General features: G+C 57.8%; 1 protein-coding gene across 1 annotated transcript in view; it reads right to left on the reverse strand.

Annotated features, from left to right (window-relative positions):
• The window catches only part of LOC142499980 (uncharacterized), a 76,042-nt gene extending 63,592 nt beyond the window's left edge, over positions 1–12,450 (reverse strand). Inside the window, exons 1-2 of the mRNA XM_075610037.1 lie at positions 12,207–12,450; positions 11,886–12,079 (exon numbers count right to left, since the gene is read on the reverse strand). Coding sequence (XP_075466152.1) covers positions 11,886–12,079; positions 12,207–12,450 — 438 coding nt within the window. The remainder of the gene's footprint in view (positions 1–11,885; positions 12,080–12,206) is intronic.
• Between the last annotated feature and the right edge of the window lie 790 nt (positions 12,451–13,240).

Consider the following 13,240-nt stretch of genomic DNA (forward strand, 5'->3'; position numbering starts at 1 on the left):
GTGCAGGGAACGCGCTGGTTATTGGGAGAGCGCAGGGAACGCTCTGGTTATTGGGAGAGCGCAGGGAACGCTCTGGTTATTGGGAGAGCGCAGGGAAAGTGCTGGTTATTGGGAGAGCGCAGGGAACGAGCTGGTTATTGGGAGAGCACAGGGAAAGCGCTGGTTATTCGGAGAGCACAGGGAACGCTCTGGTTATTGGGAGAGTGCAGGGAACGCGCTGGTTATTGGGAGAGCGCAGGGAACGCGCTGGTTATTGGGAGAGCGCAGGGAACGCATTGGTTATTGGGAGAGCGCAGGGAACACGCTGGTTATTGGGAGAGTGCAGGGAACGAGCTGGTTATTGGGAGAGCGCATGGAACGCGCTGGTTATTGGGAGAGCGCAGGGAACGAGCTGGTTATTGGGAGAGTGCAGGGAACGCACTGGTTATTGGGAGAGAGCAGGGAATGTGCTGGTTATTGGGAGAGCGTAGGGAACGAGCTGGTTATTGGGAGAGCGTAGGGAACGCGCTGGTTATTGGGAGAGCGCAGGGAACACGCTGGTCATTGGGAGAGCGCAGGGAACGAGCTGGTTATTGGGAGAGCGCAGGGAACGCGCTGGTTATTAGGAGAGCGCAGGGAACGAGCTTGTTATTGGGAAAGCGCAGGGAACGCGCTGGTTATTGGGAGAGCGCAGGGAACGCGCTGGTTATTGGGAGAGCGCAGAGAACGCGCTGGTTATTGGGAGAGCGCAGGGAATGCGCTGGTTATTGGGAGAGCGCAGGGAATGAGCTGGTTATTGGGAGAGCGCAGGGAATGCGCTGGTTATTGGGAGAGCTCAGGGAAGAGCTGGTTATTGGGAGAGCGCAGGGAACGCGCTGGTTATTGGGAGAGCGCAGGGAACGCTCTGGTTATTGGGAGAGCGCAGGGAATGCTCTGGTTATTGGGAGAGCGCAGGGAACGAGCTGGTTATTGGGAGAGCACAGGGAAAGCGCTGGTTATTCGGAGAGCACAGGGAACGCTCTGGTTATTGGGAGAACGCAGGGAACGCGCTGGTTATTGGGAGAGCGCAGGGAACGCGCTGGTTATTGGGAGAGTGCAGGGAACGCATTGGTTATTGGGAGAGCGCAGGGAACACGCTGGTTATTGGGAGAGTGCAGGGAACGAGCTGGTTATTGGGAGAGCGCAGGGAACGCGCTGGTTATTGGGAGAGCGCAGGGAACGAGCTGGTTATTGGGAGAGTGCAGGGAACGCGCTGGTTATTGGAAGAGAGCAGGGAATGTGCTGGTTATTGGGAGAGCGTAGGGAATGAGCTGGTTATTGGGAGAGCGCAGGGAACCCGCTGGTTATTGGGAGAGCGCAGGGAACACGCTGGTTATTGGGAGAGCGCAGGGAACACGCTGGTTATTGGGAGAGCGCAGGGAACGCGCTGGTTATTGGGAGAGCGCAGGGAACGAGCTGGTTATTGGGAGAGCACAGGGAAAGCGCTGGTTATTTGGAGAGCACATGGATTGCTCTGGTTATTGGGAGAGCGCAGGGAACGTGCTGGTTATTGGGAGAGCGCAGGGAACGCGCTGGTTATTGGGAGAGCGCAGGGAACGTGCTGGTTATTGGGAGAGCGAAAGGAACGAGCAGGTTATTGGGAGAGCGTAGGGAACTCGCTGGTTATTGGGAGAGCGTAGGGAACGAGCTGGTTATTGGGAGAGCGCAGGGAACACGCTGGTTATTGGGAGAGCGTAGAGAACGCGCTGTTATTGGGAGAGCGCAGGGAACACGCTGGTTATTGGGAGAGCGCAGGGAACGAGCTGGTTATTGGGAGAGCTCAGGGAATGAGCTGATTATTGGGAGAGCGCAGGGAACGCTCTGGTTATTGGGAGAGCGCAGGGAACGCTCTGTTTATTGGGAGAGCGCAGGGAACGCGCTGGTTATTGTGAGAGCGCAGGGAACGCTCTGGTTATTGGGAGAGCGCAGGGAACGCTCTGGTAATTGGGAGAGCGCAGGGAACGCTCTGGTTATTGGGAGAGCACAGGGAAAGCGCTGGTTATTGGGAGAGCGCAGGGAACGAGCTGGTTATTGGGAGAGCGCAGGGAAAGCGCTGGTTATTCGGAGAGCACAGGGAATGCTCTTGTTATTGGGAGAGCGCAGGGAACGCGCTGGCTATTGGGAGAGCGCAGGGAACGCGCTGGTTATTGGGAGAGCGCAGGGAACGCATTGGTTATTGGGAGAGCGCAGGGAACACGCTAGTTATTGGGAGAGTGCAGGGAACGAGCTGGTTATTGGGAGAGTGCAGGGAATGCGCTGGTTATTGGGAGAGCGCAGGGAACGAGCTGGTTATTGGGAGAGTGCAGGGAACGCGCTGGTTATTGGGAGAGAGCAGGGAATGTGCTGGTTATTGGGAGAGCGTAGGGAACGAGCTGGTTATTGGGAGAGCGTAGGGAACACGCTGGTTATTGGGAGAGCGCAGGGAACACGCTGGTTATTGGGAGAGCGCAGGGAACGAGCTGGTTATTGGGAGAGCGCAGGGAACGCGCTGGTTATTGGGAAAGCGCAGGGAACGCACTGGTTATTGGGAGAGCGCAGGGAACGCGCTGGTTATTGGGAGAGCGCAGGGAACACACTGGATATTGGGAGAGCGCAGGGAAAGCGCTGGTTATTGGGAGAGCGCAGGGAACGAGCTGGTTATTGGGAGAGCGCAGGGAAAGCGCTGGTTATTCGGAGAGCACAGGGAACGCTCTGGTTATTGGGAGAGCGCAGGGAACGCGCTGGCTATTGGGAGAGCGCAGGGAACGCGCTGGTTATTGGGAGAGCGCAGGGAACACATTGGTTATTGGGAGAGCGCAGGGAACACGCTGGTTATTGGGAGAGTGCAGGGAACGAGCTGGTTATTGGGAGAGTGCAGGGAACGCGCTGGTTATTGGGCGAGCGCAGGGAACGAGCTGGTTATTAGGAGAGTGCAGATAACGCGCTGGTTATTGGGAGAGAGCAGGGAATGTGCTGGTTATTGGGAGAGCGTAGGGAACGAGCTGGTTATTGGGAGAGCGTAGGGAACGCGCTGGTTATTGGGAGAGCGCAGGGAACACGCTGGTTATTGGGAGAGCGCGGGGAACGAGCTGGTTATTGGGAGAGCGCAGGGAACGCGCTGGTTATTGGGAAAGCGCAGGGAACGCACTGGTTATTGGGAGAGCGCAGGGAACGCGCTGGTTATTGGGAGAGCGCAGGGAACGCACTGGTTATTGGGAGAGCGCAGGGAACGCGCTGGTTATTGGGAGAGCGCAGGGAACGCGCTGGTTATTGGGAGAGCACAGGGAACGAGTTGGTTATTGGGAGAGCGCAGGGAACGCGCTGGTTATTGGGAGAGCGCAGGGAAGGCGCTGGTTATTGGGAGAGCGCAGGGAACACGCTGGTTATTGGGAGAGCCCAGGGAACGCGCTGGTTATTGGGAGAGCGCAGAGAACGCGCTGGTTATTGGGAGAGCGCAGGGAACACGCTGGTTATTGGGAGAGCGCAGGGAACGAGCTGGTTATTGGGAGAGCGCAGGGAACGCGCTGGTTATTGGGAGAGCGCAGGGAACGCGCTGGTTATTGAGAGAGCGCAGGGAACGCGCTGGTTATTGGGAGAGCGCAGGGAACGAGCTGGTTATTGGGAGAGCACAGGGAACGCGCTGGTTATTGGGAGAGCACAGGGAACGCACTGGTTATTGGGAGAGCGCAGGGAACGCGCTGGTTATTGGGAGAGCGCAGGGAACGCGCTGGTTATTGGGAGAGTGCAGGGAACGAGCTGGTTATTGGGAGAGCGCAGGGAACGCGCTGGTTATTGGGAGAGTGCAGGGAACGCGCTGGTTATTGGGAGAGCGCAGGGAACACGCTGGTTATTGGGAGAGCCCAGGGAACGAGCTGGTTATTGGGAGAGCGCAGAGAACGCGCTGGTTATTGGGAGAGCGCAGGGAACACGCTGGTTATTGGGAGAGCGCAGGGAACGAGCTGGTTATTGGGAGAGCGCAGGGAACGCGCTGGTTATTGGGAGAGCGCAGGGAACGCGCTGGTTATTGAGAGAGCGCAGGGAACGCGCTGGTTATTGGGAGAGCGCAGGGAACGAGCTGGTTATTGGGAGAGCACAGGGAACGCGCTGGTTATTGGGAGAGCGCAGGGAACGCGCTGGTTATTGGGAGAGCGCAGGGAACGCGCTGGTTATTGGGAGAGCGCAGGGAACGAGCTGGTTATTGGGAGAGCACAGTGAACGCGCTGGTTATTGGGAGAGCGCAGGGAACGAGCTGGTTATTGGGAGAGCGCAGGGAACGAGCTGGTTATTGGGAGAGCGCAGGGAATGTGCTGGTTATTGGGAGAGCGCAGGGAACGCGCTGGTTATTGGGAGAGCGCAGGGAACGAGCTGGTTATTGGGAGAGCACAGGAACGCGCTGGTTATTGGGAGAGCACAGGGAACGCGCTGGTTATTGGGAGAGCGCAGGGAACGCGCTGGTTATTGGGAGAGCGCAGGGAACGCGCTGGTTATTGGGAGAGCGCAGGGAACGAGCTGGTTATTGGGAGAGCGCAGGGAACGCGCTGGTTATTGGGAGAGCGCAGGGAACGCGCTGGTTATTGGGAGAGCGCAGGGAACACGCTGGTTATTGGGAGAGCCCAGGGAACGAGCTGGTTATTGGGAGAGCGCAGAGAACGCGCTGGTTATTGGGAGAGCGCAGGGAACACGCTGGTTATTGGGAGAGCGCAGGGAACGAGCTGGTTATTGGGAGAGCGCAGGGAACGCGCTGGTTATTGTGAGAGCGCAGGGAACGCGCTGGTTATTGAGAGAGCGCAGGGAACGCGCTGGTTATTGGGAGAGCGCAGGGAACGAGCTGGTTATTGGGAGAGCACAGGGAATGCGCTGGTTATTGGGAGAGCGCAGGGAACGCGCTGGTTATTGGGAGAGCGCAGGGAACGCGCTGGTTATTGGGAGAGCGCAGGGAACGAGCTGGTTATTGGGAGAGCACAGGGAACGCGCTGGTTACTGGGAGAGCGCAGGGAACGAGCTGGTTATTGGGAGAGCGCAGGGAACGAGCTGGTTATTGGGAGAGCGCAGGGAATGTGCTGGTTATTGGGAGAGCGCAGGGAACGTGCTGGTTATTGGGAGAGCGCAGGAAACGAGCTGGTTATTGGGAGAGCGCAGGGAACGCGCTGGTTATTGGGAGAGCGCAGGGAACGCGCCGGTTTTTGGGAGAGCGCAGGGAACGAGCTGGTTATTGGGAGAGCGCAGGGAACGCGTTGGTTATTGGGAGAGTGCAGGGAATGCGCCGTTTTTTGGGAGAGCGCAGGGAACGCGCTGGTTATTGGGAGAGCGCAGGGAACGAGCTGGTTATTGGGAGAGCACAGGGAACGCGCAGGTTATTGGGAGAGCGCAGGGAACGAGCTGGTTATTGGGAGAGCGCAGGGAACGCGCTGGTTATTGGGAGAGCGCAGGGAACGCGCTGGTTATTGGGAGAGCGCAGGGAACGCACTGGTTATTGCGAGAGCGCAGGGAACGCGCTGGTTATTGGGAGAGCGCAGGAAACGAGCTGGTTATTGGGAGAGCACAGGGAACGCGCTGGTTATTGGGAGAGCGCAGGGAACGAGCTGGTTATTGGGAGAGCGCAGGGAACGAGCTGGTTATTGGGAGAGCGCAGGGAATGTGCTGGTTATTGGGAGAGCGCAGGGAACGCGCTGGTTATTGGGAGAGCGCAGGGAACGCGCTGGTTATTGGGAGAGCGCAGGGAACGCACTGGTTATTGGGAGAGCGCAGGGAACGCGCTGGTTATTGGGAGAGCGCAGGAAACGAGCTGGTTATTGGGAGAGCGCAGGGAACGCGCTGGTTATTGGGAGAGCGCAGGGAACGCGCCGGTTTTTGGGAGAGCGCAGGGAACGAGCTGGTTATTGGGAGAGCGCAGGGAACGCGTTGGTTATTGGGAGAGTGCAGGGAATGCACCGGTTTTTGGGAGAGCGCAGGGAACGCGCTGGTTATTGGGAGAGCGCAGGGAACGAGCTGGTTATTGGGAGAGCACAGGGAACGCGCTGGTTATTGGGAGAGCGCAGGGAACGAGCTGGTTATTGGGAGAGCGCAGGGAACGCGCTGGTTATTGGGAGAGCGCAGGGAACGCGCTGGTTATTGGGAGAGCGCAGGGAACGCACTGGTTATTGCGAGAGCGCAGGGAACGCGCTGGTTATTGGGAGAGTGCAGGAAACGAGCTGGTTATTGGGAGAGCACAGGGAACGCGCTGGTTATTGGGAGAGCGCAGGGAACGAGCTGGTTATTGGGAGAGCGCAGGGAACGAGCTGGTTATTGGGAGAGCGCAGGGAATGTGCTGGTTATTGGGAGAGCGCAGGGAACGCGCTGGTTATTGGGAGAGCGCAGGGAACGCGCTGGTTATTGGGAGAGCGCAGGGAACGCACTGGTTATTGGGAGAGCGCAGGGAACGCGCTGGTTATTGGGAGAGCGCAGGAAACGAGCTGGTTATTGGGAGAGCGCAGGGAACGCGCTGGTTATTGGGAGAGCGCAGGGAACGCGCCGGTTTTTGGGAGAGCGCAGGGAACGAGCTGGTTATTGGGAGAGCGCAGGGAACGCGTTGGTTATTGGGAGAGTGCAGGGAATGCGCCGGTTTTTGGGAGAGCGCAGGGAACGCGCTGGTTATTGGGAGAGCGCAGGGAACGAGCTGGTTATTGGGAGAGCACAGGGAACGCGCTGGTTATTGGGAGAGCGCAGGGAACGAGCTGGTTATTGGGAGAGCGCAGGGAACGCGCTGGTTATTGGGAGAGCGCAGGGAACGCGCTGGTTATTGGGAGAGCGCAGGGAACGAGCTGGTTATTGGGAGAGCGCAGGGAACGCGCTGGTTATTGGGAGAGCGCAGGGAACGCGCTGGTTATTGCGAGAGCGCAGGGAACGCGCTGGTTATTGGGAGAGCGCAGGAAACGAGCTGGTTATTGGGAGAGCGCAGGGAACGCGCTGGTTATTGGGAGAGCGCAGGGAACGAGCTGGTTATTGGGAGAGTGCAGGGAATGTACCGGTTTTTGGGAGAGCGCAGGGAACGCGCTGGTTATTGGGAGAGCGCAGGGAACGAGCTGGTTATTGGGAGAGCGCAGGGAACGCGCTGGTTATTGGGAGAGTGCAGGGAACGCGCTGGTTATTGGGAGAGCACAGGGAACGAGCTGGTTATTAGGAGAGCGCAGGTAACGCGCTGGTTATTGGTAGAGCGCAGGGAACGCGCTGGTTATTGGGAGAGCGCAGGGAATGCGCCGGTTTTTGGGAGAGCGCAGGGAACGAGCTGGTTATTGGGAGAGCGCAGGTAACGCGTTGGTTATCGGGAGAGTGCAGGGAATGCGCCGGTTTTTGGGAGAGCGCAGGGAACGCGCTGGTTATTGGGAGAGCGCAGGGAACGAGCTGGTTATTGGGAGAGCACAGGGAACGCGCTGGTTATTGGGAGAGCACAGGGAACGAGCTGGTTATTGGGAGAGCGCAGGGAACGAGCTGGTTATTGGGAGAGCGCAGGGAACGCGCTGGTTATTGGGAGAGCGCAGGGAACGCACTGGTTATTGGGAGAGCGCAGGGAACGCGCTGGTTATTGGGAGAGCGCAGGGAACACGCCGGTTTTTGGGAGAGCGCAGGGAACGAGCTGGTTATTGGGAGAGCGCAGGGAACGAGCTGGTTATTGGGAGAGCGCAGGGAACACGCTGGTTATTGGGATAGCGCAGGGAATGAGCTGGTTATTGGGAGAGCGCAGGGAATGAGCTGGTTATTGGGAGAGCGCAGGGAATGAGCTGGTTATTGGGAGAGCGCAGGGAAGGCGCTGGTTATTGGGAGAGCGCAGGGAATGAGCTGGTTATTGGGAGAGCGCAGGGAATGAGCTGGTTATTGGGAGAGCGCAGGGAATGAGCTGGTTATTGGGAGAGCGCCGGGAATGCGCTGGTTATTGGGAGAGCGCAGGGAATGAGCTGGTTATTGGGAGAGCGCAGGGAACGAGCTGGTTATTGGGAGAGCGCCGGGAATGAGCTGGTTATTGGGAGAGCGCAGGGAATTAGCTGGTTATTGGGAGAGCGCAGGGAACGCGCTGGTTATTGGGAGAGCGCCGGGAATGCGCTGGTTATTGGGAGAGCGCAGGGAACGAGCTGGTTATTGGGAGAGCGCAGGGAACGAGCTGGTTATTGGGAGAGCGCAGAGAACGAGCTGGTTATTGGGAGAGCGCAGGGAACGAGCTGGTTATTGGGAGAGCGCAGGGAACGAGCTGGTTATTGGGAGAGCGCAGAGAACGAGCTGGTTATTGGGAGAGCGCAGGGAACGAGCTGGTTATTGGGAGAGCGCAGGGAACGAGCTGGTTATTGGGAGAGCGCAGGGAACGCGCTGGTTATTGTGAGAGCGCAGGGAACGTGCTGGTTATTGGGAGAGCGCAGGGCTGTTGCTCGGGGGCTGGGCAGCTGTCAGTTGCTTCCCTGGTTTCCTGTGGCTCATCCACAAGGGGGTACCGTGCCTGGGGAGATTATACCCACGGTGGGGATAGTAGGGTGGGCTCATGATCTGGGAAGTGTTGGTGAAGTGGGGGGTTCAAGTGGAGCAGGTGGTGTCACATCTGCCAGGGGCCCTGGGGGGTCGGGCCCTGCAAGGTGTGGGGCCTGCAGAGGTTAATGTGGCAGTAGCTTTGGGCCTGGGGTTTACTTCAAGCCCTTGATGCACAAGGAGAGATCCCTGTTGCGGGGGACAGGCAGCGGTTCCCAATACAGCACAGGCTGCGTTCATTATTAGGGCTGGCGGTAGCATGGGGGCAGGGGCACGCAGTCAGTGGCTGCCAGTCCGGCTCCCGCAGGGGTGGTGGTACCAGCAGCAGCGGTAGGGAGCGAGACGGCGGGTGCAACAGAGACAAGTAATGTGTCTGATGTGTTTTACAAGGACATACACGTGCCAGGCCTGACTTCTGGGGACACACACGTGCAAGGCCGGGGACACATACACACACGTGCCAGGCCGGCCATCTGCGGACACACACACGTGCCAGACCTGCCCTCTGGACACACACACATGTGCCAGGCCTTCCCTCTGGGGACACACATACGTGCCAGGCTGGGGCCACACAAACGTGCCCGGCCGGGGACACACACACACGTGCCAGGCTGGCCCTCTGGGGACACACACATGCCAGGCTGGGGACACACACGTGCCAGGCGTGCGCTCTGGGGACACACACACGTGCCAGGCCTGCCCTCTGGGGACACACACGTGCCAGGCCTGCCCTCTGGGGACACACATATGTGCTAGGCCTGCCCTCTGGGGACACACACATGCCAGGCTGGGGACACACACGTGCCAGGCGTGCGCTCTGGGGACACACACACGTGCCAGGCCTGCCCTCTGGGGACACACACGTGCCAGGCCTGCCCTCTGGGGACACACATATGTGCTAGGCCTGCCCTCTGGGGACACACACGTGCCAGGCCTGCCTTCTGGGGACACACATGTGCCAGGCTGGGGACACACACGTGCCAGGCCTGCCCTCTGGGGACACACACACTTGCCAGGCCGGCCCTCTGGACACACACACACGTGCCAGGCCTGCCCTCTGGGGACACACACACACGTGCCAGGCCTGTCCTCTGGGGACACACACACGTGCCAGGCCGGCCCTCTGGGGAGACACACACGTGCCAGGCCGGCCCTCTGGACACACACACGTGCCAGGCCTGCCCTCTGGGGACACACACGTGCCAGGCCTGCCCTCTGTGGACACACATATGTGCTAGGCCTGCCCTCTGGGGACACACACGTGCCAGGCTGGGGACACACACATGCCAGGCCTGCCCTCTGGGGACACACACGTGCCAGGCTGGGGACACACACGTGCCAGGCCTGCCCTCTGGGGACACACACGTGCCAGGCTGGGGACACACACGTGCCAGGCCTGCCCTCTGGGGACACACACACGTGCCAGGCCTGCCCTCTGGACACACACACACGTGCCAGGCCGGCCCTCTGGGGACACACACACGTGCCAGGCCTGCCCTCTGGGGACACACACGTGCCAGGCTGGGGACACACACGTGCCAGGCCTGCCCTCTGGGGACACACACACACGTGCCAGGCCTGCCCTCTGGGGACACACACACGTGCCAGGCCTGCCCTCTGGGGACACACACACGTGCCAGGCCTGCCCTCTGGGGACACACACACACGTGCCAGGCCGGCCCTCTGGGGAGACACACACGTGCCAGGCCGGCCCTCTGGACACACACACACGTGCCAGGCCTGCCCTCTGGGGACACACACGTGCCAGGCCTGCCCTCTGGGGACACACATATGTGCTAGGCCTGCCCTCTGGGGACACACACGTGCCAGGCTGGGGACACACACGTGCCAGGCCTGCCCTCTGGGGACACACACGTGCCAGGCTGGGGACACACACGTGCCAGGCCTGCCCTCTGGGGACACACACACGTGCCAGGCCTGCCCTCTGGGGACACACACGTGCCAGGCCTGCCCTCTGGGGACACACACACGTGCCAGGCCGGCCCTCTGGGGACACACACGTGCCAGGCCTGCCCTCTGGGGACACACACACGTGCCAGGCCGGCCCTCTGGGGACACACACACACGTGCCAGGTCTGCCCTCTGGACACACACACACGTGCCAGGCCGGCCCTCTGGGGACACACACATGTGCCACGTCTGCCCTCTGGGGACACACATACATGCCAGGCCGGCCCTCTGGGGAGACACACACGTGCCAGGCCGGCCCTCTGGAGACACACACACGTGCCAGGCCTGCCCTCTGGGGACACACATACGTGCCAGGCCGGCCCTCTGGGGACACACATACACGTGGGACCGGCTTGAGTGTCACAGGGTCATCGGTTCAAGGACCTTTGACCTTTAACTCTTTGAGCGAGCACTCTGGCAGGGGAAGCACTTACCAATTATTTAATGGTTAAATAAAAAGCCGCGGCCTTGTATCTCCAGCCCTTGCCTGGTTATTATGTGTGTGTTATTTATGTGGGGGTTACGGGGGGTTACGGGGGGCTCCCTCGCTGTCTCAGGGATGTATAAGCAGCTGCTCAGTCTCCTGCGCGCCAGCTCTGCAAGCGTCTGACTCACAATCAGGATCTCCAGACCAATACACTCACTGTTTGTTGTGAAATCAATTCTAAATTTAGATTACTGAGCAAAACTAGGCAAACCTGGAAAGACTGGAACACAGGATCACACAGTCCTGGGTGTATATGTGTTGTAGTGTGACCCCCTGACTGCAGAGTATCAGGGACAGGCTCACACAGTCCTGGGTGTATCTGTAATATAGTATTTTGTATTATAAAAAAAACATATCAATAGAAAAAGCAACAAACTGTATACAGAAGATATTTACACTGTACACAGAAGATATTTACACACTTATATCTGACACCCGCCCATCTTCCCCCCGGGACTTTATATCCCACCTGTCTCTCTCCCTCTGCTATGTTTGCTTTACCTGCTCTGTAACCTGTTCCCCTGCACAGGTTACAGGCACGAGAACCCGCTCTGTGTGGAGAAGACCAAAGTGCATATATTTGCACAAGTGCCTATATTTCACAAGTGCATTGATCACCAGCTCTGTGCTCCAACTGTAATCCCTCAAGTGACATCCAAACCGTACACTATTTCACAATAGGTTTGACACTTTAAATCTGGCATCCGTAATGAGGCGGCCATACTCTCCCACATCTGTACTGCGTAGGGGCACTCCAGGAGGGAGGTGCTCCATCATCTAGATGTTCTGGAGCAGGGAGAGCCTTCTGGCTTTGTTCTATTGCATGTCCAAGAGGAAGTTCCATCTCATGCCTCTCCTGGTGTACTGGTCCCTATTGGGAGTCTTTGTTCTGTGGGGTCTGAGAGGGGAGGGGGTGACCTCTTGTGTCCTCTCTTTCTACTGTGATCGGACTGCGAATTTCCTTTAAAACCTCCTCAATCGGGCACAAGCCCATGAAGTCCCTCTGCAGGACATACTCCTGGGTGCTGTGCCTCGGAGTGCAGGTCTCTATCCAACTCTGTTGCAGAATGCTGCAGGACATACTCCTGTGCTTGATTGTGTTGGGCATGGGGACAGACATTGTATGAATGCCCACTTTTTGAGCACAAGTTACACAAAATGCTGTTCTTGGATTCATTTCGGTGATGCCCCAAATCTTTGCATAGGCTGCATATGATCTTGTTACATCCTGATGAGAAGTGTGATCTGGATCCGCACTTACAGCAACATTTGTGCTGCCCACGGTAGAAACACCTTCCTCTTTCATTTCCAACGTATAGGAAGTTTGGTAAGTGTGTCACAGTGTTGTCTGCACACACCACTTTCACCTCAAACTGATATCCTCCATTCCAGTATTCACCATTGAATAGCTTCCTTGGTCCTTTGAGTATGTCACACTGGTGCTTCAGCCAGTACTCAATATCAGCCACTGGGATAGATTCGTGGTCAAAGATGATATTCACCATCCAGTCTCAGGCTTAGATATCGCTGTGGCCTCAAAAAACTTCCACTCAGAGCTGCTACTCACAGCTTTGTATCTCTCCCAGAAAGTCTCAAGGTGGGTGGAGGTTTTAAAACTGATATCATAGTATGGTGAATAAGGGCCATGCAGGAGGGCGTAGACATCCTCTGGGTCAAAACACAAAGATTTCTTCATGAGCGTTTGCTCCACATAATTAAAACCTGGATCTTCCTCTCTTGGTCCTAGAAATGTCAGTCTCACCACATTCCTTCTTCTTAAAGGGCTTCGTATGGGAATAGTGGGAAAGAATATCAAACCTTTCAGTGATTTCCATGCATTTTGCTGTGACTCATTGGGTTTTGCTGGTTCTGTATTTTCCTGGCAGTCTGAGCCCCCAGCAGTTGGAACTTGATCCAGACTATCAGTGCTGATTGCAGGCACTTAGTAGAGCTGATTTTCCTCTCAGTGAGATTTCCCATCTCTGGCAATCTGATTCCCCTGCAGCCTCTGTGTGTCTCCCTGCAGCCTCTGTGTGTCTCCCTGCAGCCTCTGTGTCTCCCTGCAGCCTCTGTGTGTCTCCCTGCAGCCTCTGTGTGTCTCCCTGCAGCCTCTGTGTGTCTCCCTGCAGCTGAGAGTTGTTCCAGGTTTGCAGTGCTGGTTTGAGGTATCTGTGTATCTGTCAGGGAGTTAACCCTTTCTGGCTCACAGTTTAGCTCCATTGCCTCTTCAGAGTTTATAGCAATGGACTCTGAGTGAGAAGAAAGTTTCTCAGGGTCTCTCCATTGTTTCTGCCT

This window comes from Ascaphus truei, chromosome 7, assembly GCF_040206685.1.
Source record: "Ascaphus truei isolate aAscTru1 chromosome 7, aAscTru1.hap1, whole genome shotgun sequence".
Taxonomy (NCBI): Eukaryota; Metazoa; Chordata; class Amphibia; order Anura; family Ascaphidae; genus Ascaphus; species Ascaphus truei.